This window comes from Molothrus aeneus, chromosome 17 (assembly GCF_037042795.1).
Source record: "Molothrus aeneus isolate 106 chromosome 17, BPBGC_Maene_1.0, whole genome shotgun sequence".
Lineage (NCBI taxonomy): Eukaryota > Metazoa > Chordata > Aves > Passeriformes > Icteridae > Molothrus > Molothrus aeneus.
In genome coordinates this window covers 753,998-777,034 of record NC_089662.1, presented here as the reverse complement: position 1 = coordinate 777,034, position 23,037 = coordinate 753,998, and the positions used below count along the sequence as shown (strand labels likewise).

At 56.9% G+C, this 23,037-nt stretch overlaps 1 protein-coding gene across 1 annotated transcript; it reads right to left on the bottom strand.

The window, feature by feature from the left end:
• Positions 1 to 21,707, bottom strand: TP53INP2 (tumor protein p53 inducible nuclear protein 2). Its single transcript, XM_066561722.1, has 4 exons — positions 21,610 to 21,707; positions 12,466 to 12,794; positions 9,026 to 9,155; positions 1 to 7,487 (listed from the first exon to the last, which is right to left on the bottom strand). The coding sequence occupies exons 2-4, from the start codon at positions 12,587 to 12,589 to the stop codon at positions 7,235 to 7,237; spliced, it is 507 nt and encodes a 168-aa protein (XP_066417819.1). The 5' UTR covers positions 12,590 to 12,794; positions 21,610 to 21,707; the 3' UTR covers positions 1 to 7,234.
• Between the last annotated feature and the right edge of the window lie 1,330 nt (positions 21,708 to 23,037).

The window sequence follows — 23,037 nt, the reverse complement described above, 5'->3', positions numbered from 1 at the left end:
TAGATTTTAAATATATATTTTTTTTATTTCTTGTGATTTTTCTTTATATTAGATTTTTTTTTCAGTCAAGAGACAGCATTATAACCTAACAACCAAAACCAGGTTACACACACACAGGCACACTACACAATGTGTCCCAGGCAGTCGACACACAGCAAATGTTTACACAATGTCCTACGAGGAGGAGACATCCCTTCCTACGAACCCTGCTTACACCAACTGAACACGTAACACACGAGAAGGACGGATTTCGTTAGCTTCGAGTTCCAGACGAGGTCTCAGTCCTACAGCACAGGTGATGTAGAAAACGTGGGGGGTTTCTGCCTCTTCTCCCAGACCCCCGTGGGGCTGTGCCAGCCGAAGGCAGAGCCCGGGGCACAGGCGGGAGGGCACCGAACACTCTCCGGGGCATTGCAGGGAAGGCTTAAGGCAACCTTGTCCAGCCACGGAATCTGTCCATCTGTCCGTCTGTCCTGGCGCTCCTGCATCCGTCCTGCTGCTCCTGCTCCTGCTCCTGCTCGCTCTCCAAACACGGCCCCGGGGGCAACTGGGGTTTAGAGCTTTACAAAGCTGCCTAAGAGATTTAGTATATCCAAAATGCTAAATGCTTTTTAGAAAAAAAACCACAAAAAACTCACAAAAAAAAGCCAAAAAACAAACAAACAAAAAAAACCCAAAAAAACCAAAACAAAAAACCAAAACAAAAACAAAAACAAAACAAAACAAACAAAAAAAACCCACAACCAACCAAACAAAAAAAAACTTTTTGGGGCATTCATTCTATTGGGGTTCTCTGAAAAACCCCACAGAGACTTTGAAAACAACATAGAAACACAGAAATACCAAAAACTGACTCCCTGGTCACCTCTTGCATAGGACTTGTAACTGCAGTTCAGTGATTTTTTCAAGTTCTGTAATTGTGTTAAAAAAAGATGCCAAACCATGAAAAAGGGTGAAGGCACATGTACAGTCAGTCAGCCCCACATGGGGGAGGGCAATGTGTGGGCAAGAGTTTCACAAGCAGGTACCAGGGGTGGATAGACACAGATAGAATATTGCAGTGCTCTGTGCAAGGACAGTTCTGACACAAGAGGAAATGTCACTGCTACACCTTGTGCTGCTCCCTCATCCCCAAACTTCCCAAAGCACAAAGCTGAGGATAAGAATTCAGGGAGACTTGGGCACAGCTGCTCACAGCTCCCTAGCAAGGGTACATGAGGTGAATGTGAAAGAGCAGAGGAGTTTTGGGCTCCCCTGTGCAACCTATTTTTAAGCTACACTTAGAATTTACTGCGCTGTTTTCCCCTTCATTTGCAGAGAATAAAATCTTCCCACCCACCATGCAATGAAATAGGGTCAGAGTGGAAGGCAGAAGGATTTTCAGGTTTAGCTGCAACGAAGTCAAAGCTTTGCAGCTCTTTTTGTGCTCTGGAGCATGGGGCAGCATCCCTGTACAAAATATGGGGTTGGAAAAGCAGCCCCCTTGCCAGCCCGGGAGGTGTCAGCTCAGAATGAGTGACAGGGGACACACCTGGGTGTCACCACTCTGCACAGAACTGAACAAATGATCACACATAAAAGCCACCTTTGCTATTGAATGGAGGTGCTCACCCTCGTCATCCTCATTCCTCTAAGGAGAGGGAGGTGGGTTTATGACAAAGGTTTTCAAGAAGCACAAAGGAAGGCAGAGGAACCAGGGAGACCTCCTGGCCAAGCGTGTGCAGCTGCCCAGAGCCCAGGGCTGGGAGGGCTCTGGGATCCTGGAGATGAGCAAGGAGAAGGTGGCATCTCCAGTGGGGCTGAGGACACCTCTCAGCAAAGAAGGGACTCTTCAGGCAGGCAGAGCCCTTCCCACTGCTGCATCCAGCTCCTACAGCCACGTTCAGGCAACTTGTGGCAGCCATTCCAGTGATGGGAATTGGAAGGGGATGGAGCCCATGAGGACAAGAGGAGGTTCCTGACTTTGTATGGAGCAGATCTGAGAGGTGGGAAGCTCCACCTTGAAGAAGACAAGCCCTGAGGGGATCAGCCCCTTTTAAGGCCCATTCCTGTCCCTGCTAGGTCCCTGTGGCAGTCCCTGGGAGGGGGCTGCTGCCAGTGGCGTGGATGTCCCTCCTCAGGATCCGGTCCCTGCCATCAGCTGTGCTGAGGAGGCCACCACAGTCCATGGTGGAGAAGGGCTTGGGGGGAAGCTCTGAGAAGCTGGGGGGTCACTGGGCTGCTGATGCTCCCCTCCTGCCACCAGCAGCTATTGCTGAGTGCACGCAGCAAAGGAGGAGCAGCAAACTGGAGGCTGGGAGTGGTGGCAGCTGACAATCCCTGGTGGCTCGAGGGTCCCTGTGGCACCAGCTGGACATGGATGGCCTCCTGTTCTAACCCAGAGACTCAGGGAAGACTCAAGGACTGCCAGCAGCCATTCCCAGGGCAGTGGGGTCCAGTGCTGCCTTCTGAGAAGCATTTCTCTTGACGTGAGGTGACTTATGTCTTCTTACTGTTTCCTAATTATTAGATGTTTGATCTTTGGGGACTCACTTGTTTTTCAATAAATTCACATGAAGTTTAATTTCCACTTTATGCAGGGCAATGGAATTGGTACTGATCCAGAGGGGCAACTGCAAAGTGTGGGACTCAAGCCTAGAACCTTACTGGAGTATTTTTTTATCTTTTTTTTTCCCTTACTGGTGTGGTAAGACATCTAAGTGGGTATTTGGCTCCCCATTAGGGCTGAATAGAAGAGGAAAAAGTACTAGTATGATGTAAATGTAAAATTATTGATTAGAAACAAGCCTAAAGAGAGAAGATTCCCGTAGCAGTGATCTTTGGGATGAGCCATGCACTGATGTTCTGCATAATGAGAAGGAAATGTGGACTCCAATGGAAAGAATTGTTTTCCTTCCAGACCAGGCTTTTGCAGCAGAGTTTCTTAGAAAGAGCATTTGTGAGTGCAAGTTTCAGAGCAACAGGGGAGGAGGATTTTGCCCCCACTCCCTTGGCATCCTTCCAGCCCTGTGGTGCCAAGCAAGAGCCAGAATTTGGTGTGAGAACTTTGTTGTGGCTGCTGGTGAGGGGCCCTGAGTGTGCCATGGCCACAGCTTGGCCAGTGCAGCAAGCACAGCCTTGGAGGCCTGGGGGCACTGGTGCAGCCCAAGAGGAGGCACTTCCCCAGCAGGGCTGTCCCTCCTGTCCCATCACACTCTGAGGGTTCATCCTCCTCATCTGCCAGAGCAGAACCAGGCAAGCAGAGGCAAATCTTACTTGGAGAACATCCCTGCACCACAGGGGCTTCAGTGGTGGGAAGATTCTTCCCTCCATTAGGGGTCTCACAAACTCCAGCATTGCTGAGAGCACTGTCCCAGCCTGCCCCAGTGCCCTGCTGCCCCCTGAGCTGGGGCTGGAGCCAGCTCAGGTGTCTGACACACGGCCCAGCAAAGCTGGCATTTAATGAACAGGGATTTGCCCAGGCCTCTCCACTGGGAATTCTTCCCTTTTTTATGCTTTCATTGCAAGAAACACAGAAATTTCTTTCAGTTGCTTGTATCACCATGTCCCCAAGTGATGATTTCAATGGCTTCCCCATCCTGGTTGTCCCCTGATCCCAGTGATGTGGTGGGTCAGGCCATAACACACAGTCCTGCTGCACTTCCCAAACCCCAGGAGGCTCAGTGCTGAAAATCTGTACCTGCTTGGTCACAAGCCAGTTAAAAAGGGACCAGCCACATTTGGCTGTAAAGGTGAATTTTCAGGTCATGAACAAATGAAGAGGAGCTGCAGCCCAGGAATGATCTCACCACGAATGGCCACAATTTCTTTATCACACAAGAGTGTCAGAGCAGCTCCTGTCACCACCACGTGCTGCCACAGGCCACATCCCTGCAGCACCCCAGAACCAAACCCCACATTCTAACAGAGAAGCCTGGGAAAAAGACATTTTTAAAGACCCCATCAGATTGGTTTGTCCCTGAGTCCATGCTGTAGTTTCTCCCTACACAAGTACAGAAAAGAAAGCAAAATTCACCCCACCTGTCCCAGCAGAACCAGCTCAAGAGCTCCATGCAAACCAGAACCTCCCCATTGGAAGCACCACACAGTGCATCACAAATACTGGGTGCAAAAAAAACCCTCAACAAACCCCTAAAAAAATCAACCCCAAAACAAGCTACTGAACACCCACACTGGGCTTTGAAATATCTACACATGCAAATGGGTGCACACACAGGAAGTTCTCAGTTCTTAAGCACCTTTCATTTGTTTTAAGATTCGAGGAGACAAAAAACCTCAATGAAAAGGGGTTTTCTTGCTCTGGCAGCACTGGGCAGGAGGCCTGGGACCCGGCCAGGCCTTGTGCTTGCTGCTGGGCAGGAGCAGAACCCTGCAGGTCTTCTGCAAAGCACAGGTTGACCAGAGCACAGGGAGGGAGGGGTCACACTGGGGGTGACAGTGGCCTGGCAAGGGTTGGCAGGTGAGTGTTAGGTGTTAATGCATGGCAAGAGTGCAAACAACAGAGGGGACTTGCAGGAGCTCATTTGTTGTGGTTTGTGCATTTTGCTGACCCACCAGAGGCTCAGGGTCTGGATTAACCTCTTCATGAAAACATTATTAATAATTTATTAATCTTTTATAAACATACTCTGGATATAAAGTGTGGTAATAGTTCTGCTTCATCTCCTGTGCTGGCTGGGCACAGAATGATGAAAGACATCTCAGACTGGCACAGAAAGAGTTTGAATTTGCTTCTGAAAACCGGGACAGAGGAAGAAGATCGCCTGTTTGAAATGGGCACTGGGGGCCGGGTGCTGCTGGCAGTGCCAGGCTGAGACAAGTCCCCCAGGAACACGGCCAAGGGCTGGCTCACAGCAGAGGAGAAAGGTGCACGGGAGGATTTCCATAAGGGATTTCTCCTGGGTACCATCTCCAGCAGCTGGGCAGGCACAGGAGAGCCCGGCAGGTGAGACATGGCAGGATCTGCTTGGGGCCACTGCTCCCCCAGCCTGTTCCTCTGGGAGCTGCCAAGGGGGCAGTGGGGTCACAGCCAGCCTCTGATTTCTGGAGTGCTCCAGAGGGACTGGCAGCAGGAGAATTTGCAGTGAGACCAAGCTGGGGGCTGGACAGTGCTTGGCTTCTGCCCTTCTTGATGTGTGCTGGGGCCAGAGAGAAAACGCCCCCCCCAACCCTGGTGCCCCAGAGCGGTGTCCTGCGGGGATGGGAGGGCAGCACCCACCACAGCCGGGCTCAGCCCCTGCCTGTGCCACTGGCCCTGCACTGCCCTGCTCCCAGGCCAGCCCAGGCATCACTGCAGGGGCAAAAAAAGGCATTGGGTGTGAAGCCCAGGAAGCCAGAGGAGGTAAACGCTGCCCTGGAGTCAGGAGATGCCCGTCTCTTCACCAGCAGGGTGATCTCGGGGTGGTTTCAGGCTTGGCCCGGGACAGAGGCTGTGGGAGGCCCGAGCAGGGCGGGGCAATGCCGAGGGCTCGCAGTTCCCCCTCTCGGGACGCAGAGCTCCGGAGCTGCCCAGCTCTGAGCTTTGGGAAAGCCCAGGCAGAGCAGTGAAGGGGAAATGCTGCAGGGGAGCAGCGGCAGCTGGCTACTACGGTCCAGGCTGCCTGGCCCGGAGCTAGGGGTTGTTGCTACTGAGAAGATTCATTTTGGCTTTAATCTCATTAAAAGAATTAATAACTATCAGCTGTCTCAGTTTGGGCTCACCACAATTCCTTCAGCCGAGGCCCCCAGCTGATATTAAGGGATGCAACATGGTGAGTGGAAGAACCTCTGGTGAAATCAGGATTTTCTGGAGTGTTGTGGGGGTATGTCTTGTCTCAGAGGGTGGGAATCCAGGTCGTGAGCAGGACACTTTCCCAGGGCAGAGGGTATAAAACCAGTTCCTAAAAGGAGCGAACTGGGGGCAGATCAGCAAATTTCTGCTGGATTTGAAGCTGTCTCAGCTGGTGCTGGAGCCAGTGAAAAGCCTAGACCATGTTCTTCCAAAGGCAGAAGGAGTCCATCACAGAGAGAGGAGGGATTTCATTAGAAATTAGCATCGTCTAGCGGTGAATTTGGCCCTTCACAGGAAAGGATGCCATTTTTAGCGGGGAAAGAAGATGCCTCTGTCACAGCTCCTGTTACAGCAATCCTCTCACTCAGGGCTGCCCCATCCTGACCCATTGCAGTGGCTCCCAGATCCATCTTTGTCCTTACTTCAGGCTCTTCCCTCCAGCCTCCTCTTCAGCATCTCTTCACCACCACCACAGACGTGCTTTGGCCACCTCAGGGAAGCTGTGCAGATCCTGCCTCCTCTCCCCTCCCGGGGACTAACACCAGGCAGACAGCGAGCCTTGGCTTGACAGAGCCTCCTCTGAGCGTCCAGGAACAGAGAGAAATACACACAGACAGATACAGGCGTACCCCTGGGGACACAGCTGGGGCTGGGGCAGGCCACTGCTCCAGGGCCAAAGGGCTGCTCAAAGGGGACCCCCAGCCACGGTGATGCCACCCCAGGCTGGCCACCCCTCCTGGCACGGCAGCCAAGGGCTCCGGTGCTGCGCTGGGACGGTGCTTTGATTCCTGAGATTCCTTTTAAGGTTGTTAAAAAAAACAACACCGTGAGGCACCAGGAGCTGCCTGGCTGACCCAGCCATGGAGATTCTACCAGCGCTTTCAACCACAAGCCCCTTCAGGACTGGCAGTGGGGCAGTATCTTATCATGGTAAAATGTAGCTAAGAAATCAAGGAGGGAGAGAAGTGTTTGCTGGTTTTGCAGGGCGGAAGCAATATTTAGTGTCATTGATGAGATTTTCCTAAAAATCCCAAATCTTGTGGCTTCACTGCTCTTGTCACTCCCGCTCGATGTCTCTGTGACATCCCAGCCAGGCTGTACATGGAGTCATGATGTGAGGAAAGGCACTGATGTCACAGGCTTATCAGGACAAACAGGTTTCACCGGGAACAGGTGATTTCAGGAACAGGTGATTTCACCGGGAATTCCGATTTCCCGCGTGAACGCTGCCAGGCAGCTGGGGAGGGGTAGCGTGGCACTCCATGCCGGCGGCTCCGGGGGTCGCGGCCCAGCCGGCATCGAGGGCGGGGGACACGGTGAAGGTACAGGAGGAAGATGAGGAGCGCGGGTCAGGCGTGCGGGCGCGGGGTGCGGAGTGAAGCCGCCGCCGTGTCCCCGGTGTCCGTGGGGGCCGCTCCCGGGGCCGGGGCCGGCCGGGGGGAGCCCCTGGGCGGCGGAGCGAGGTCAGTAGTTGCAGTGGCGCTGGCAGGGCTGGTGGACGAAGGCCCCCGGGAGCTGCTTGGCGCGGCGGGGCGGGCGCTGCCGGGCCCGGTTCTGCCGCTGCAGCGCCTTCTGGGCCAGGCGGTGCCGCTCCGCCAGCTGCCGGGCCCGCTGCGCCCGCTGCGCCTGCCCCGCCTTGTCCAGCGCCGCCGCCTTCACCGGCAGCGCCCGCCCGCGCTGCGGCACCGGCGGCTCCGGCCGCGGCTCCGGAACGTCCCTGCGGAGACAGCGGCGTCAGCACCGGGGCCGCCCCGGCAGGCGGGGGACACCGGGCACCGACCTCCGGCCCCACGGCCCTCCGGCCCCACGGCCCTCCGGCCCCACGGCCCTCCTGCCCCACGGCCCTCCGGCCCCAGCCGCCTGCCGAGCAGAGCAATGCTCCAGCAAGGCAGGCTCTGGGACACCCGAAAAAATCAAGACACCACCAAGAACTCCACTGCATCTGAGTCCCTTGAGCCTGGTCTGTCTCCGTCCCACTGTGACCCCTTTGGAGCCTTGGCTAGTCTCAGGTTCCCTTTAGCCCTTCTCTGCCCCCCTCCAGCACTGAGGCACTCCAGAACACTCTGTCCACTCTGGACATCAAGCTCTGGCTCTCAGGGAGACTTTGGAAAGAGACAGGTCCTGAAGGAATGGTGTCACCTAGACAGGAATGGTGTCCACTAGGCAGGACCAGTGTCACCTAACCAGGAATGGTGCTCTCTAGCCAAGAATAGCACCCCCAACTATGAATGCCGTCCTCTAACTAGAAATGCTGCCCCCTAACCAGGAACAGTCTCCTGGCCTGGAGCAAAACTCACCCCAAATTCTTATTCCTCCCCTGCCCCACTGCGGGCTGCAGGGGAGGAGTTGGAGGGCTGGGACTGGGGGAGAGCAGGGGCCCCGTGGCACCCCCCTGGCAGCCAGGGCTTGTCCAGCAGCTGTCCGGCTGAGCGTGGGCATGCTCCAGGTTTTCCCTGCGGGCTGCAGGGCAGGGGAGAGCAGCCCTGGAGGGAGGACAGAGCTCCAGGATGTGGCCCCAGAAATGGGTGTGGAGAGCTCCAGCCCACAGGCCTGGGGGGGCAAAGGGGCTATTTGGGGCATTTCTGTTTAATTTCCCCACTGCTGAGCTGGGGTTTGGGGCAAGAAGTGTCCCACTCCCCACAGCTGTGAGATACCCACCCCCGTGCTGGGCCAGTCTGGGGACAGGCGGGCGATCGAGGGGGGCTGCAGCACCCTCCTGCCTGAGGGACCAAGGGGTCTTCAGGGGGCCACTGTGCCCAAAGGCCACCCTGTCCCACTGGGCTTGCTTTGCTTGGGCCATGCCTATGCAAACCCCTGGTGTAAGCCCTGCCTGGCAACCCCCCCTGGACGCGTGACAGGTGGCACTGGCATCGGCAGGAGTGGCCTTGGCAAAGGTGGCCGTGCCAGGAGACCCTGCTAAGGGCAGGGGAGATGAATGCAGCCCTGTCCCAGCACAGCCCAGTGCCAAGCTCACGTCCTGCAGCCACGGCCACCCAAATATGCTACTGAGACCCCTTGGCAGAGGATTTTGGACACGGGGGCTGCCAGCCATGCATGGTGACAGCTGGGGCACCCTGCCACATATGCAGTGTTCCCTGAGGTGGGTGTGGGGACACTGATGTCCCCCACTGCCACGCTATGTCTGTGGGTGAAACATTCCTGGGTGTAGGCGGGGATTTGGGATGGCAGGACCAGCCCTGGTCCCTCAGTGAGTGCTGGGGCTGCTGCCCCCCCACACCCTCACAGTGCACTCACTCTGCAGCATCGTCCTCGGGGCCCTCCCCATCCACCTCGAGGGTGCTGGTGACGTACACCGACATGCTGGGGTGCTCGATGAGCAGGTCCTCCATGGGGCTGCTCCCCACGCCGTCGGGGCCGGGCTCCTCTGCAGTAAAACAGGGGGGAGGGGTGACAAACCAACTCTCGTCCATCAAGCAGGGACCGGCCGGAGCCGGGGAAGCAGCCGGTGGCGGAGGCGGACCGGGGGGCGTCGGGCGGGGCCGCGCCGAGCGCCCGGTACCGCCAGCGGCCGGGCGGCGAGCGGGGCCGGGGCGGGCACGGCTGCCTGGGGCGGGGGTGCAGAGCCATGCGGGACAGCGGGGACACACACACACACCATGGACAGGGGGAGGGAGGGAGGGAGGGAGGGAGGGAGGGAGGGAGGGAGGGAGGGAGGAGGAGAGAAAGGGGCATCGTTAGTGCGAGAGACACCCACGGCCGGCACACGGCACACCGGGCCCGCCGAACCCCCCGCTCCGGCACGGACACGGCTCTGCCGGGACAGGCCGAGCCACAGAGCTGCCACACCGGCAGGGTTTACTGCAGCAAGGGGCTTTTTCCTTCTCAAAAGGAGAGAAGAAGTTCAGGCAGTGAAAAACGCTGCTTTCCCCGCTCTGATGGCACCCGAGCCGAGCCGGGCCGGGCCGGGCCGGGAATGCCGACACGCCGGTGCTCACAAACACCACCCAGCACTCCGCAAACACGGAAACCAAGCACACACAGCAGAAAAACAGTCCACACCTTTTCTCTGGAAGAAATCATGGGAATAAATTCTTCAGCAAAGGTTTGCACTGTGCCTTCAACTCCAGCCTGTTAGAGGCCAAATTTTGAGTCGCTGATCCAGAAGCTGACACCCCCCAAGCCTCCCATCCCTTCCCTTCCTCACCTCTGCCTGGCAGCAGCACTCGGGCCGCTGCTTTTCTCGGCTGCCTGTGCTTGGGATTACTGGGGCTGTAGTGGGCAGGAGCATGCACCAAACGTGGGGATGCCCACACCCATTGCCAGACTCATCGGAGGGATTTGAGGGAACTGGTGAGGGGGAGGCACTGCAGTATCTGCATGGATCCTGCAGCTGGATGAGGGAGCAGGAGGAAGCACAGATGAAACTGTTCTTGTGTGGAGAAACAGAGCATGGGGCTGGGTATTCCTGGCTCAGTGCATCCCCAGCTCCTCCTGCAGCTGATGCCCCAGCCCAGGGCCCAGGACAGGCCACAGTTGGCCTTCCAAAGACGAGAATGTCTTTCTCCAGGTCAGAGGATATCAGCCTATTAATAGCTGTTGACATGCCGGGCTGGAGATTGTTTGTCAGCCTGGGGACAGGCACCGAGCTGGGCTGGAGCAGCACTCCCACAAAGGGCACAGAGAGCATCCTGGGCACTGTGCCCATCCTTTGCCAAGGAGGGGGTTAATGTCACAAAGCAATATTTTGGGATCCTCAAGTACCTCAGTGATGCAGCCACATGCTGGGAAATGCTCTTTGCTCTCTCCCTGGGTGCTGAGCAGGGCCAGGCTAAGCAAGGGGACAGGAGCAGCATCAGAAACATTCCAGGAAGGTCTGAGTAATTCTGGTGCCTTTTGCAACACAAGGGGCAATGACCAGGCTGGCAGAGGCTGAATCCAGAGGCTCCCTAGGCTGCCTCTCTGCTGCTGGGAGGGAGCCAGGCTGGGAGCAGCTGCTGGCCCCCACAGTTCCAAGGGAAGGATGGGGCTCCGGGTTTGGTTCTTGGAGTGTTTGGTACAACTCAAGCCCCAGAAATAGAGCTGAAAGGATCTGGTCCCCCACTGTTGAGGGACTGCGGTGGGAACAGAGTGCAGCTGAGTTAGCAGCAGAGTGCCATTCACAGGCAGACACTGCTGGAAGCCAGTGCTGCCCTGAGAGCTGAGGCACTTCCCTGGGAAAACGTGGGAGTGTTTTGTGCCAGAGTCAGGCCCTGGTCCCCTGTGAGCCATCTGCAGCCTCAACCCAGGGATCAGGGCACAGCATTTCTCTGGCTAGGGAAACTCCTGACTCTTCCTGGCATGCCTTACGCTCGCTGCAGCTGCTGCCAGCTGGCCCTGACACGTGGCAGCTGCATGCCCACTGCTCCAGGGACCTCCTTGCAACAACCCCCCTGCCATGGCACTGCCCTGACCCTCCCTGCACAGGGACCTGAATGCCCAGAGCACAGGGAAGCCTCCACAGCTGCCCATGCCCACACCACCCACCACCTCCAACAGCTCTCCAGTGCTCCCACTAGGCATGGGGCTGGCCCTGTCCCCCATCCCAGTCTTGTCCCTGCTCTGGTCCCTTCTCCAGGTCACTGCATATGGGAAAAACACCCTAATGAACGACTTGAATAACAAAACCAGGCAGGGAACATCTGCCAAGAGACCTGCTGCCTGCAAGAGGGAGGACAAACCCCTCCTCCCAAACCTGCAGGATACATCTGTGCTCCCTGAGCTGGGGCCTCACAACCAACCAGGGGCTACCAAAGCAGAGCACAGCCTCAGGAGCTCCTGCACAGGCAGGAGGGTTTGTCTCTGATTGCTGCTGCATTTGCAAGGAAAAGGTCATAAAAACATCATTGCAATTGGCTGAGTCATCAATCTACAACAGAAAGTCCCAAGGTCTGAACAGAGCTGGAGAAGATCTACACAGGAGCAATTCAATCTGCCTGGTTGGTGTTACACAGGGCTCAGGATGCTCTGTGAATGGGGAGCCCTGTGGGCTCTCTAGGTACAGGCACCTGGTGCCAAACATCCCTTGTGCTTGGCATGGACAGTGGGAATAATTTGGGAAGATAACCCCCATGGAGGTGAGATTTACTCCTCTCAAATGACCCAAGCATGGGCAGATCCCTGGTGGCACATCCCCAACTGGAACAGGCACCACTCCCACCTGCCCTCCCATGGGGACAGCCCCATCCCCTCCCCAGGGGAACAGGCTCCCAGTGTGCTTTCAGCAGGGCAGGGCAGGGAGCAGCTGAGCTTGGCTCCTCCTGGAACACTGCTGCTGTCCAGGGCACAGCTCAGCCCAGGCCATGGCACTGCCCAGCCTGGGACCCCTCCCCACTGACCCCTGTGGGCAGCATCACCCCAAAGCTCTGGGTGATGTCCCTGCCTTGCCAGGCTCCCCTCCTGCCATGAGGCACCTGGAGGCCTCTGGGCAGCAGCAACCCCAGCTGGAGATGCTGATGCTGCTCCCACACTGGCAGAAAGTTGAGAACCATCACTGGGAGAGGAAAGGGAAAAGGAGGAGCAGGTCAGAGGCTGCTGCAGTGACCATGGGCAGAGCATGGGGACCAGGGGAGAAAAAATGAAGGGCAGAGCTGCTCCCATGTGGTGTAAGCCCATCTGCTGATATAAGGATTTGCCCAGCTCTGGAAAGACAAGGTGCAGCAGAGGCTGTGGGAAGACAGTTCTGTTGCTTTGCTCACCTGCAAGATCAATTATGAGCCAGCCATCCTCCTCCTCCTCTTCCTGGACAAAGGGTTTGGGCTCCTCCAGGCCCTCTGGCGTGCTGCTGTCACTGAAGAAGAGGCTGGTGAGACGCTGAAACATGGTGGGGAGCAGTCCAGCAGGATGGACAGGGAGATAGAGCTACTGCTGAGCACCAGCTTCCAGGCACAGACAGGAGAGATGGGCAGGGAGGGGAGAAAGAGCCCTCGGGGTGTCAGTGACAGAGAGGTTTGGCTGCCAGAGGAATCACGGCTGAGCAGTGTGCAGTGCAATTGTGAGGTGCTTCACTTGGCTTCAGTGCAAAGGCCTGGAAAAGGGAGAGAAAAAGGAACAGCACATTAAAACAGGCTGGCAGTGTGGCCCTCCTGCGTCCCAGGGGCTCGGGTGGGCTCAAGGGCACAGCAAAAGGTGCCTCTGGCACTGATCTGTGCCATGGGCTGTCCCAGCTGGTGCTGTATCTGAAGCAGCACTGGGAGCCTGTGCCCTGCAGTCCCCACCTGCACCAAGCCCCTCATTGTGGCCCCATCCTCATGGGTGGGGTGTCCCAGGAGACCCATCCCCAGGAGCTGGCAGGGACAGAGCAGAGGGTGTCCCTAAGTCAGGCAAACATGCCAAGCTCCTGGCAGCAGGCAGGACAAGGACAGCACTGTCACAGAATCCCAGACTGCTTTGGACTGGGAGGGACCTTGAAGTCTCATCTCATTCCACCCCCTGCCCTGGGCAGGGACACCTCCCACTGTCCCAGGGTGCTCCAGGGTGCTCCCATCCAGCCTGGCCTTGGGCACTGCCAGGGATCCAGGGGCAGCCACAGCTGCTCTGAGCACCCTGTGCCAGAGCTTCCCCACCCTCACAGGGAAGAAATTCCTTTCCAATATTCCATCTAACCCTGCTCCCTGGCAGTGGGAAGCCATTCCTCCTTGTCCTGTCACTCCAGTCCCTTTTCCAAAGTCCCTGTCCAGCTCTCCTGGAGCCCCTTTAGGCACTGGAAGGAGCTCCAAGGTCTCCCTGGAGCCTCCTCTCCCCCAGGTGAGCACCCTCAGCTCTCCTAGTCAGGCTCCAGACCTGACAGACTCCAGCCCTTGGAGCATCTCTGTGGCCTCTCTGGACTCACTGCAGCAGCTCCACATCCTGCTGATGTTGGATCCCCAGGGCTGGGGCAGCTCTGCAGGTGGGATCTCACCTGGGTGGGCAGAGGGGCAGAATCCCCCCCATCTGGTGCCCACCCTGTGAGGACAAGCCCAGGATGCTGCTGGCTCCCAGGGCTGCCAGCACACACTGTTGTTCACATCCAGCCTCTCATCCCAGCCCTTTGTGGGTCTCTGCCTCACCTCTGCTCAGCTCATCACTGTTTTATCCCTGGGAAAGCAGATTCCCTACAGTGTGGGGGGAGGTCAGCACTCATTCATTTCATTCATGTCTGCCAAGCTCCTGGCAAGGCACAGGAGTGGCAGCCAAAAGGTGCAGAGTATTATTTGTGTGTTATTTGTGTGCCTCTTGGTCCAGAGACATTAAAAGGGCATGAAAAGGCCATAAAATGCCAGCAGCAGCTCAGTGCAGTGAGAGGGACAGCTGGGTGCTGCCGTGCTTACACACTGATGTGGGTGCATTGAAAGGGTCAATCCCCATCTCATGGCAAAGCCCAGGTCAGGACCAAGGGGCCATGGAGCTTGAGTGATGCTGCACCCAGGGAAACTCCATCTGCTGCAGGCAGAGTGGAATGGGAAGGTAGAGGAGCACCATGTGTCCATGCACACCCCAATCCTCCAGCAGGAAAAGTTCTTGCTCAGCCCTGCTGCCCCCTGGCCTCCCCAGTCCCAGCACCCTGCCAAGGTGGCTGGCCTGAGCACTGCAGTTCTGGGGCTCAGGCACTCTTTTCTTCATCCCTGTGGGATGGAAATGCCTTTTGCAGTCTCTCAGGTGCCTTGGGAGGAACAGCATCTGCTCTACAACACAGAAAATGAGAAACAAAAGGAGCCTTCCCCAGGGATGGGATCCCCTGGAGCTCAGGGGCCCTGATCTCAGACACTTCCAGCTGCAGAAGACAGTGATGGAGCATGAGGCAGCCCTGCAACAGCCAGCTCTCCCTCCCTGGCATGGCAGGGCAGCAGTGTGACTCCACCTGTCCCCCAGAGCAGGTCCCTGGTGACTCCCATTGCCCCAGGGGCACAAGGCAAACCACAGCCACAGCCATGCCCTCCTGCAGACTGCAGTGCTCAGGGCTCCAGCTTCCCACCCACTCTGGGATGGCTCAGCTGAGGCTTGTGGAGACTCTCAGCAGGAAGAACAGGAGGTCAGGGAGGACTCTCTGCTCTGTGTCCTGAGAGGGTCCCTGGCTTCCTCTGGAGGCACTGAGCAGGGAGGGTTTGAGCACTGAGACACGGCAGAGTGGTTTCTGTGAGCCCACAGCCCGCAGCCATGCTGTGACCCTGCAGTGCTCTCAGTGAAATCAGCCAGACTCCCCCTGCACCTGGATCATCAAAGCACATTCAGATAAGTCAGGGAAACACCACACAGAGGGGCTGGTGCCCAGCTGGGCTCTGGCTACACTCTGCTGTGTTCCACTCCCAGCTCAGTGAGAGCTGCCCCCACGGGATGCCCACGTGCCCCCAGGAGCAGCTCAGGCTGGCAAAGGCCACCCTGGCAGCCCCGAGGGTGGGGGTGGCCTCAGCACCAGCTTAGCCTGGAAACCTGGCACCTGCCTGAGCACTCACCTAGGCAGTAAATACCTTTTAATATGACATGAATATTAATTATTTAAGATGTTTATTAAATATCTAATTGTGGCAGAAACTCCACAGCTCCCAGGCTCCTGCTGGTGATGTCCCAGAGTCTCCCACTGTTTGCTGCTCCCCAGGTGCCCGGGCAGGAGAGGCTGGGGCAGCTCATGGCAGGCACAGGGGTCACAGGGGTCACAGGGGTCACAGGGGTCACAGGGGTCACAGGGGTCAGTCCTCCAAGGCCACCATGGCCCTGGCTCAGTGTGAGGCCAGCAGTGGGCTCATGTGCTCATTGAGCTGGGGCACTGCCAGGCTGGCAGAAGTGCTGAGCCAAAGCTGAGCCCAGTGCCAGCAGGGAGGTCCTCAGGGTGACACAGTGGGGCTGGGGACAGCGGGGTCCCCTCTGCTGTGCCCAAGCCCACCACACCAGGAGGACACTGGCAATGCTCTTGACTTACTCATGCTAGTGTCAGTCATTGTCCCTGCCCAGATCTGGATGTCACCCAACAGCAGAGCTGGGGACAAGGTCTGGCACACAGGGACAGGGGAAGACAGTGGCCTCAGTTTGGCTGAGGGCAAGGTCACCCAGAAAAGCTCCCAAGCAGCCAGCACAGGTCAGAGGCTGAGGCAGGCAGGGATTGTCCCTGTTACCTAAGACAGCCTGGAATCTCTGACTGCACCGAGTGCTTCCCATGCTCTGCAGCCTTGGCTTTGGGAGCCCCTGCCAGGGGCTCATCCTCCAGCAAGCTCAAGGTCAAATGGCCACTGACACGATCAAAACCTTTTAGTTTTCCTTTGTTAAATGATGATAAAAGCTTTCACAGGACAGCAGGAAAGCTGCTCCCCCAGGAACCACTCAGAGCACGTGCCTGCTTAGGGACTGGTCCCCAGAAAACCACAGGAAGGGAAGTGAGGTACCTGAATTCCTCAGGTCCACCCCAACCCAGAGGTAATTTGTCTTTTCTGAGGACACAACAGACACTATTATTTTTGATTGTCCTCTCTCCCAAATGTAACTTAAGTTAAGGCACAGGGGCTCACAGGCAGCTGCCATAGCTGTGGAGGAAGTGGGAGAGAATTAAAAGTTCCCCTAAGAGCAAAACTTGAAATGGATCATTTTAAAGGATCAGTCCTCAAAGAATTCAAGTAAATCTCCAGCTGTCACTCTCCCCAAGCCAGGGAACATGGGGGGTCCTGACTCCTTTCCTGGTGCAAGAGACTCTGTGCCACAGGTGGGCTGGACCAGCCCCATGGTGGTGCCCAGGGAGCTGCAGGAAGCTCCTGGCAAAGCTTTCAGGATCAAACCTGCAGGGTGAAGGCAGGAGTGAGGCCAAAATGTAGGCAAGGGTCAAAATGAGCATTAATCCTCCCCTCTCCTTTACCCTGTCTCTGAAAGCAGCAGGATGAAGCTCTGCTCTCCAGAGCTCTCAGCAGGTGTGGGGATGGCACTGAGCTGTGTGGGGCAGTCAGTTCAGCAGCCAGAGGGGTTGGGGCACCCAGAGGGTCCTGGGCAGGCTGGAGCAGCTCAGGTGAACCTCACGGAGCTCAGCCAGGCCAAGGGCAAGGTCCTGCACCTGGGTCAGGGCAGCACCAGCACAGGCTGGGGCTGGCTGGGTGGGGAGCAGCCCTGGGAGAAGGACTTGGGGGTGCTGCTGGTGACAAACTGGATGTGACCTGGCCATGGGCACTGGTAGCCCAGAAACCAACCCTGCCCTGGGCTGATCCCACAGCGTGGGCAGAGGTGAGGGGGGGGATTCTGCCCCTCTGCCCACCCAGGTGAGATCCCACCTGCAGAGCTGCCCCAGCCCTGGGGACCCAACATCAGCAGGATGTGGAGCTGCTGCAGTGAGTCCAGAGAGGCCACAGAGATGCTCCAAGGGCTGGAGCCCCTCTGCTCTGGGACAGGCTGGGAGAGCTGAGGGTGCTCACCTGGAGGAGAGGAGGCTCCAGGGCAACCTTGGAGCTCCTTCCAGTGCCTAAAGGGGCTCCAGGAGAGCTGGAGAGGGACTGGGGACATGGGATGGAGGGGACAGGACAAGGGGGAATGGCTTCCCACTGCCAGAGGGCAGAGTTAGGTGGGATATTGGAAAGGAATTCCTCCCTGTGAGGGTGGGCAGGCCCTGGTACAGGTTGCCCAGAGCAGCTGTGGCTACCCCTGGGTCCCTGGCAATGTCCAAGGTCAGGCTGGACAGGGCTTGGAGCAGCCTGGGACAGTGGGAGGTGTCCCTGCCCAGTGCAGGGGTGTGGGATGAGATGCTCTGTAAGGTCCCTTCCAACCCCAAGCAGTCTGTGAGTCTGCACTCTCCCACTCCTCTAGAAGGGAGCAGCTCCTGGCCTGGGAGACCCTCCAGGCCCTCCCTGGCAGCCACCAAGCTCATCCATCAGCTCATTGTAGAGGGCTTGGGTGACCTCCCAGCCCTTCACAAGACTAGAGACTCCTTGGCCAGCTCCTGCCCAGTGAGATGGCCACGTGCCACCTCCATCCCTGCAGGTTCCACCAAGCACTTCTCTCTGGAGCAGCCAGCAGCAGATCAAGCTCTGAAGTTCATCCAGGTATTTGGAGTGCTTCTGCTTTCCCTGCAGCAAACATTTTCCCCATTTACACCAGGGCATGGAGGGCTGGCAGCCTCAATGGGAGCTGCAGTGCAGGAGGGACCCGATTGTGTCCCTGACAGGGGACTGAGGTCAATCTGTGCCTGGTCACCAGGCAGAGGCGGTGCCCACAGAACCAGTTTGGACCAGGAGATGCCTTCTCTTCCTCTCAGGTCCCTTCTTCCAGCTTTCCTGTGTCTGCAGGTGCCCCATATCTGTGGGGGAGGTGTGTCCCAGGTGTCCCTGCTCAGGACACAAGGGGACTGCCTATGTGCCACCCTCTTGGGGCTGAGCTGCCCAGAAAGCACACACTGAGCCCCCGTCCCCTGCCAGAGCTGGGGTCACCACCACGGGACAGCTGCCATCCTTCCCAGGCTCACACAAACCAGGCACTGCCAGCACAAGGGGACAGCCCGCCAGGGACACTCACCTGGGGACAGACAAGTTTCTAAATGAATTATGTCCATCACAATCCTTCCAGAAAGTCCAACAGCATTTTACAACAAGCCAGAAGGTATTAAAAATATTAAATTTAAAGTGGAAGTAAAGAAACCACAATGCATCAAGTTATTTTGTCCCCTTCAGAAACCTCGACACAATAATTAGTTTTCTGAGTCACCGTGGCTGCAAATAACCCCAGGAGCTAAGAATAGGGGGCAGGAGGGCAGCAGAGCCCCGGGATGCGCCGGGAGCTCGGGGCAGGAGCTGCAGCGCCGCGGGACCGGCGGCTCTCAAGTCCCAGCGTGCAAGAAAACAGCAACTCCCCTTGGAAATGGCAACAGGCTCCCTGAAAGTTTCCATAAATACTCGGCGGCGGGAGGGATGCTGCTGGCAGGCGGCGGGAGCGGCCCTTCCTCGGCACAGCTAAGAATACCCCGCGCAGTCAGCCCAGCAGGAGGCAGAGGTACAAATCAGGTGCCTTCCTCCAACCCACTTGGGAAATGGGATTCTCAGCTCATTTTACCTAAATTAGACAAGCGTTTCAAAGGCTCGCTGTGCTGCTTGCAGGAAAATCCTAAACCTGGCACAGAAACACAAAACACAGAAGGGGATCCAGCAGCTGGGCAGCTCAGGGGAGTTCTGCTCATGACCCCAGAAATGCCCAGTGAATCATCCCTGGGCTGTCCCCCAGCCCTCCCCAGCAAGGGAGGGACCAGAGCTGGCAGGGACCTGCCTGGGACAGTTTGGTGGGGCTGAATTAACGCTGAATTAGGTCCCACAACTACTGTGCTCCAGGTCCAGGTGATCTCACTGATGGATTGCCTTGGGGGAGCCCTGGGCACAGGGGCAGAGCTGCACCCTGAGGTGCTGCCAGCACAGACAGACTGATTCCAGCAAAACAGAGGCTGAGGCTGAGCCAGAGCCTCTTCCATGGCAGATCAGAGGAGTAGAGGGGGGGAAGGCAGAGAGCAGTTTGAAAAATCCCAAAAAACTCTTCATCGTGACACTCTTCTTATTAATGGCAGACCAAGACAGGACCTGGAAGGCCTTCCCTCAGCCAGTCCGGGGTCTCAGCAGAGACTAGAGCTCCCACATGCTCCTCCAGATCCTACCTGAAGGAGGGGGACCCTGCAGAATGAGGAGATGTTTTCCTGGAGCTGGTCTCTGCATTCACAGCAGCTCTTCTGTCACTGCTGCAGGAAGGTCCTTACCCCAAGGGCAAATGTGATCTCGTGCTGCTTGATATCATCACACACAGTCCTGGCAAATCTGCCAGGGGCTGGCAGGATCTTGGAAATTTTAGATTTGCCATGAGCCATGCTATGAAATTTTAGAGCGTTCCTCTCTGGGATGCGCTGAGTGAAGCATCCCAAGGAGTGAAGCATCCCAAGGAGCTGCACACTGGGAGGGAGGGAGGGAGGGGAGCAGCCCAGCCTTACAGCCTCCCCAGATCACAGAGCCTGAACAGAACCTGGTGCACTGCACTTCCACACCACAAGAACCCCGAGCTCCTGCAGCTCCCCAAGGCCACTCAGGGCCCCCCTCACCAGAGCAGGACTCACTGTGCAGTCAGCATTAAAAACCCCTCAGATACAAGTTTGTGTCACTTGTTTTCCAGTCTAATTACAAGCAGGTGTTACCATTTTATTACCTGGGGAAAAACTTTTCTATTTTTCCTTTTTTGCTCATGCAGATAAGCAGCAGTTTGACAACAGGTTCCCAAGAGTGGCAGTGAGCTACAGCAGACAGCTTTTGTCTTTTTTTGTGGTAGGTTTGTTGTTTGAGGGGGGAGAAGGGGGTATTTTGGGGGAGGAAAGATAAAAGGAGAGGAAAGATTTATTTTAGAGCAAAACAACCAGTTCTTGGAACTCTGTAGATAAAGTCTGGTGGGAAAGGAGGTCCAGCAAAGTCCTGTACCAGAGCCCAACACCTGTTTCTGGGAGGGTTTCTGGGATTGTTTCCTACCCCAGCAAAACCTTGGCCAAACAAGCAACAGCACTTGGCACCCGCCCAGCTCAGCCCTCGTTGGTGCTGCTTCAGCACTGGCTATTGCTGGGCTCAAGGGAGTTTAATCCACTATTTTGGGATGCCAGGGTGCCAGTCTCTTTGCTCAGGTGCTCTGAGCAGGGCTGTAGCTCCCCTATACAAATATGTATATTTATGTGCATAAAAGAATTACAAGAGCAAAAATGTCCTTTTTAACCTGCTTTTACACTCCACGAAGTCCAAGTTTTTCCACAATGAGTCCCCCTAGATGGGAGCAGGATTAGTTTCCAGGGCCTGCCAGGCTCAGCCAAGCTGAGGTGAGAGACATGAAATCCAGAGGAAAGTGGCCCTTTTAGGACTTATGACTTTTTTGAGCTGTCCCAAAGGAGGTGCCCTTAGAGCAGTACAATAGCAGAGGGAGATGCTGTGTTTGGTACCTGAGGGACTCCACCCTGGAATGTGGTGGAGTTGCCCCATGGCACAAACCTCAGCCGAGCACTGCCAGCACCTCCCCTTCCACATAGCCCCCCCCCCGGGCAGCACAACCAAACTCAACAAAAACATCAAAGCCTCTGAATCTCATAAAACCTGGGGGGATTTACAAAGACAATCAAGATCTAAAGACAGAGGGATCTAAATCCAAAGCATCAAGGATTTCCTGGAAATAAGTTAAATAGATAATATTTTGTGTTAGAGATTTACATCTATTTACATTCTTTACACAAATTTATTTCATATAGCATACTATATATATAGTATACTATATGCTGTATTTTATACAGTATATAACATACAGAATAGGAAGGTGTCCCTCCCAGGGCATCCCCCCCGCAGGGGGTTGTAACGAGATGATTTTTAAGGTCACATCCAAACCGACTCATTCTGTGATTCCATGACATATTTCATAGATTGACACATACTTATATTTATATATTCACATTCCTTTTCCAAACCGCCACGTTTCGCACCCGAAGTGCGTCTAAACATCACGGGGGGAGACGCATCCCCGTTTCCTGCCGAGAAAAGCCCCAGCAGCGACTGGCGCGGAGGGGCCCGGGGCCACCCACGCGTGCCCACGGCGGGCAATGCCCCGTGCCAGCATCGCCACGGCCCCGGCCCGGGGGTCACGGCGGGACACGGGGGGAGCGCTCTGACGTCTCAATGTCAAATGCAAATGAAGCAACGTCACCGCAGCGCAGCCAATGGGAGCGAGGAACGACCGCCAATCTTAATCCGGTGAAGAAGAAACAAACAACGGGCGCGGGGGGGCCGGAGCCGAGGGGTCCCGGGCCACCCCCGCCCCCGCCGGGCGCTCCCCGCCCGGGCCGTGCGGGCCCGCAAAGCCCCGGGCCGGCCCCGGCCCCGACCCCGTCCCGCGGCACTCACCGGCCCTGCGTGTCCCGGGCGGCGGCAGGCGCTGAGGTAGTGCCGGTGCTGTGTGTCCCGGTGCTGTGCGTCCCGGTGCCTGTGTCGGTAGCCGTGCCCGTCCCGGTGCCGGTGCGGACCCCGCCGGTCTGCCGAGCGCGCGCCGCTCCCCCGCACAAATCGGCACCTTCCGACAGCTGATCGTGACGTCACAAAGCGGTCACGCCCCCCTGGGCCGCAGCCAATGGGAGCGGGCGCAGGGAGGGCGGGGCCCGCCCGGGGCGGGGCCGGGGGTCCCAGGAGGGGAGCGGGGTCTCGGGGGACGCGAGCGGGCTAGGCCGGGGACGGGCCGGTTCCTCCGGGCCAGGAGGCGGCAGAGCCCCGGGCAGGCGGCGGCGAGGGGCTGGGGGCTCCTGGAGGAAAGAGAAAGGCTGCAGAGTGTTGGGGCAGAGGGGAAGGGCTGAGCCCCCGGACGTGCGGGGGAAGAGGGGAGCTCCGGCACCGAGATACAACGGGAACGGGAGGAGGGAGATGGACGGAAATGAAGAGCTGAAGCCACTGAAAAAAAAAAAAATTATAAGAGTCCGGTCCCGCCCGCAGCGGCCCGAGGACGCGGGGGGGACAGGAAGGGTGCGGGGGATGTGCTGGCGCTGCCGAAGGGAAGGGACGGAGGCTTGAGGCTTCCCAGACACCCGCTCCCCTCTCACTGCTGCGCTGCACAGCCCTCATCCACTGAGACAGTTTGGACACCAATGAGGGGGCTGGGGCCGAAACCCCTGGATGTGCCACCCGACCATTACCCACCTGCGAGGGGGCGAGGGGGGTTCGGGAAGAACGACACCAGGAACGTCTCTGGAGTGTCAGAGCCCCTCAGGATGCTTGGCATCACCAGGTTTGCCTTCGTCCTCAGCATGGGCCGACCGTGGGACCAAGGTTTGGTTTGACCTCGTGCCAGGCTTGTCACAGGGCAGGATATTGTCTGTATAAAGATAGAACATTTATTAAAACAGTCATTAATGGAGCCGTTTGGGTGTCTGAGTCATGCATGGAACAGTTAGGACTCATCTGGCATCACAGGTGAGAATTCCCCATTGTAAATTCACAAGAGGTAGAATTTAATTGTGTCTTATTCAACACGAGGTCACAAATTAAATAACATTTAGTCTTCTGTAATTGAAGGATCTTGCAGAAGAGTGTAAACCATTTTGGGAGGAGAGCTGCCACTCTGCAGAGCTCCCACCCCACTTTGCTAGGAGGGGAGCAGAAGCCTGTGAAGCTTGAAACAGCCCGAAGCAGAAAATCCACTCATTTGGGATGTCCATGGAGGGAATTTTGAGCTGGCCATGGCAGTTTCAGTGAATGCCTGAGGAGCTGAAGTTGCTGGACACAGAGGGGGATGATCTGCAGAAGACACCCAGAAGTTAGAGCATAACCACACTTGTCCCCCAA

Excerpts from the sequence above, each read along its gene's own strand:
- TP53INP2 (XM_066561722.1), bottom strand. The coding sequence starts at position 12,589 with ATGTTTCAGCGTCTCACCAGCCTCTTCTTCAGTGACAGCAGCACGCCA. Across the intron at positions 9,156-12,465 it reads GCTCATAATTGATCTTGCAG|AGGAGCCCGGCCCCGACGGC; the intron begins GTGAGCAAAGCA and ends GTTTTACTGCAG. Across the intron at positions 7,488-9,025 it reads CCCGAGGACGATGCTGCAGA|GGACGTTCCGGAGCCGCGGC; the intron begins GTGAGTGCACTG and ends CTGTCTCCGCAG.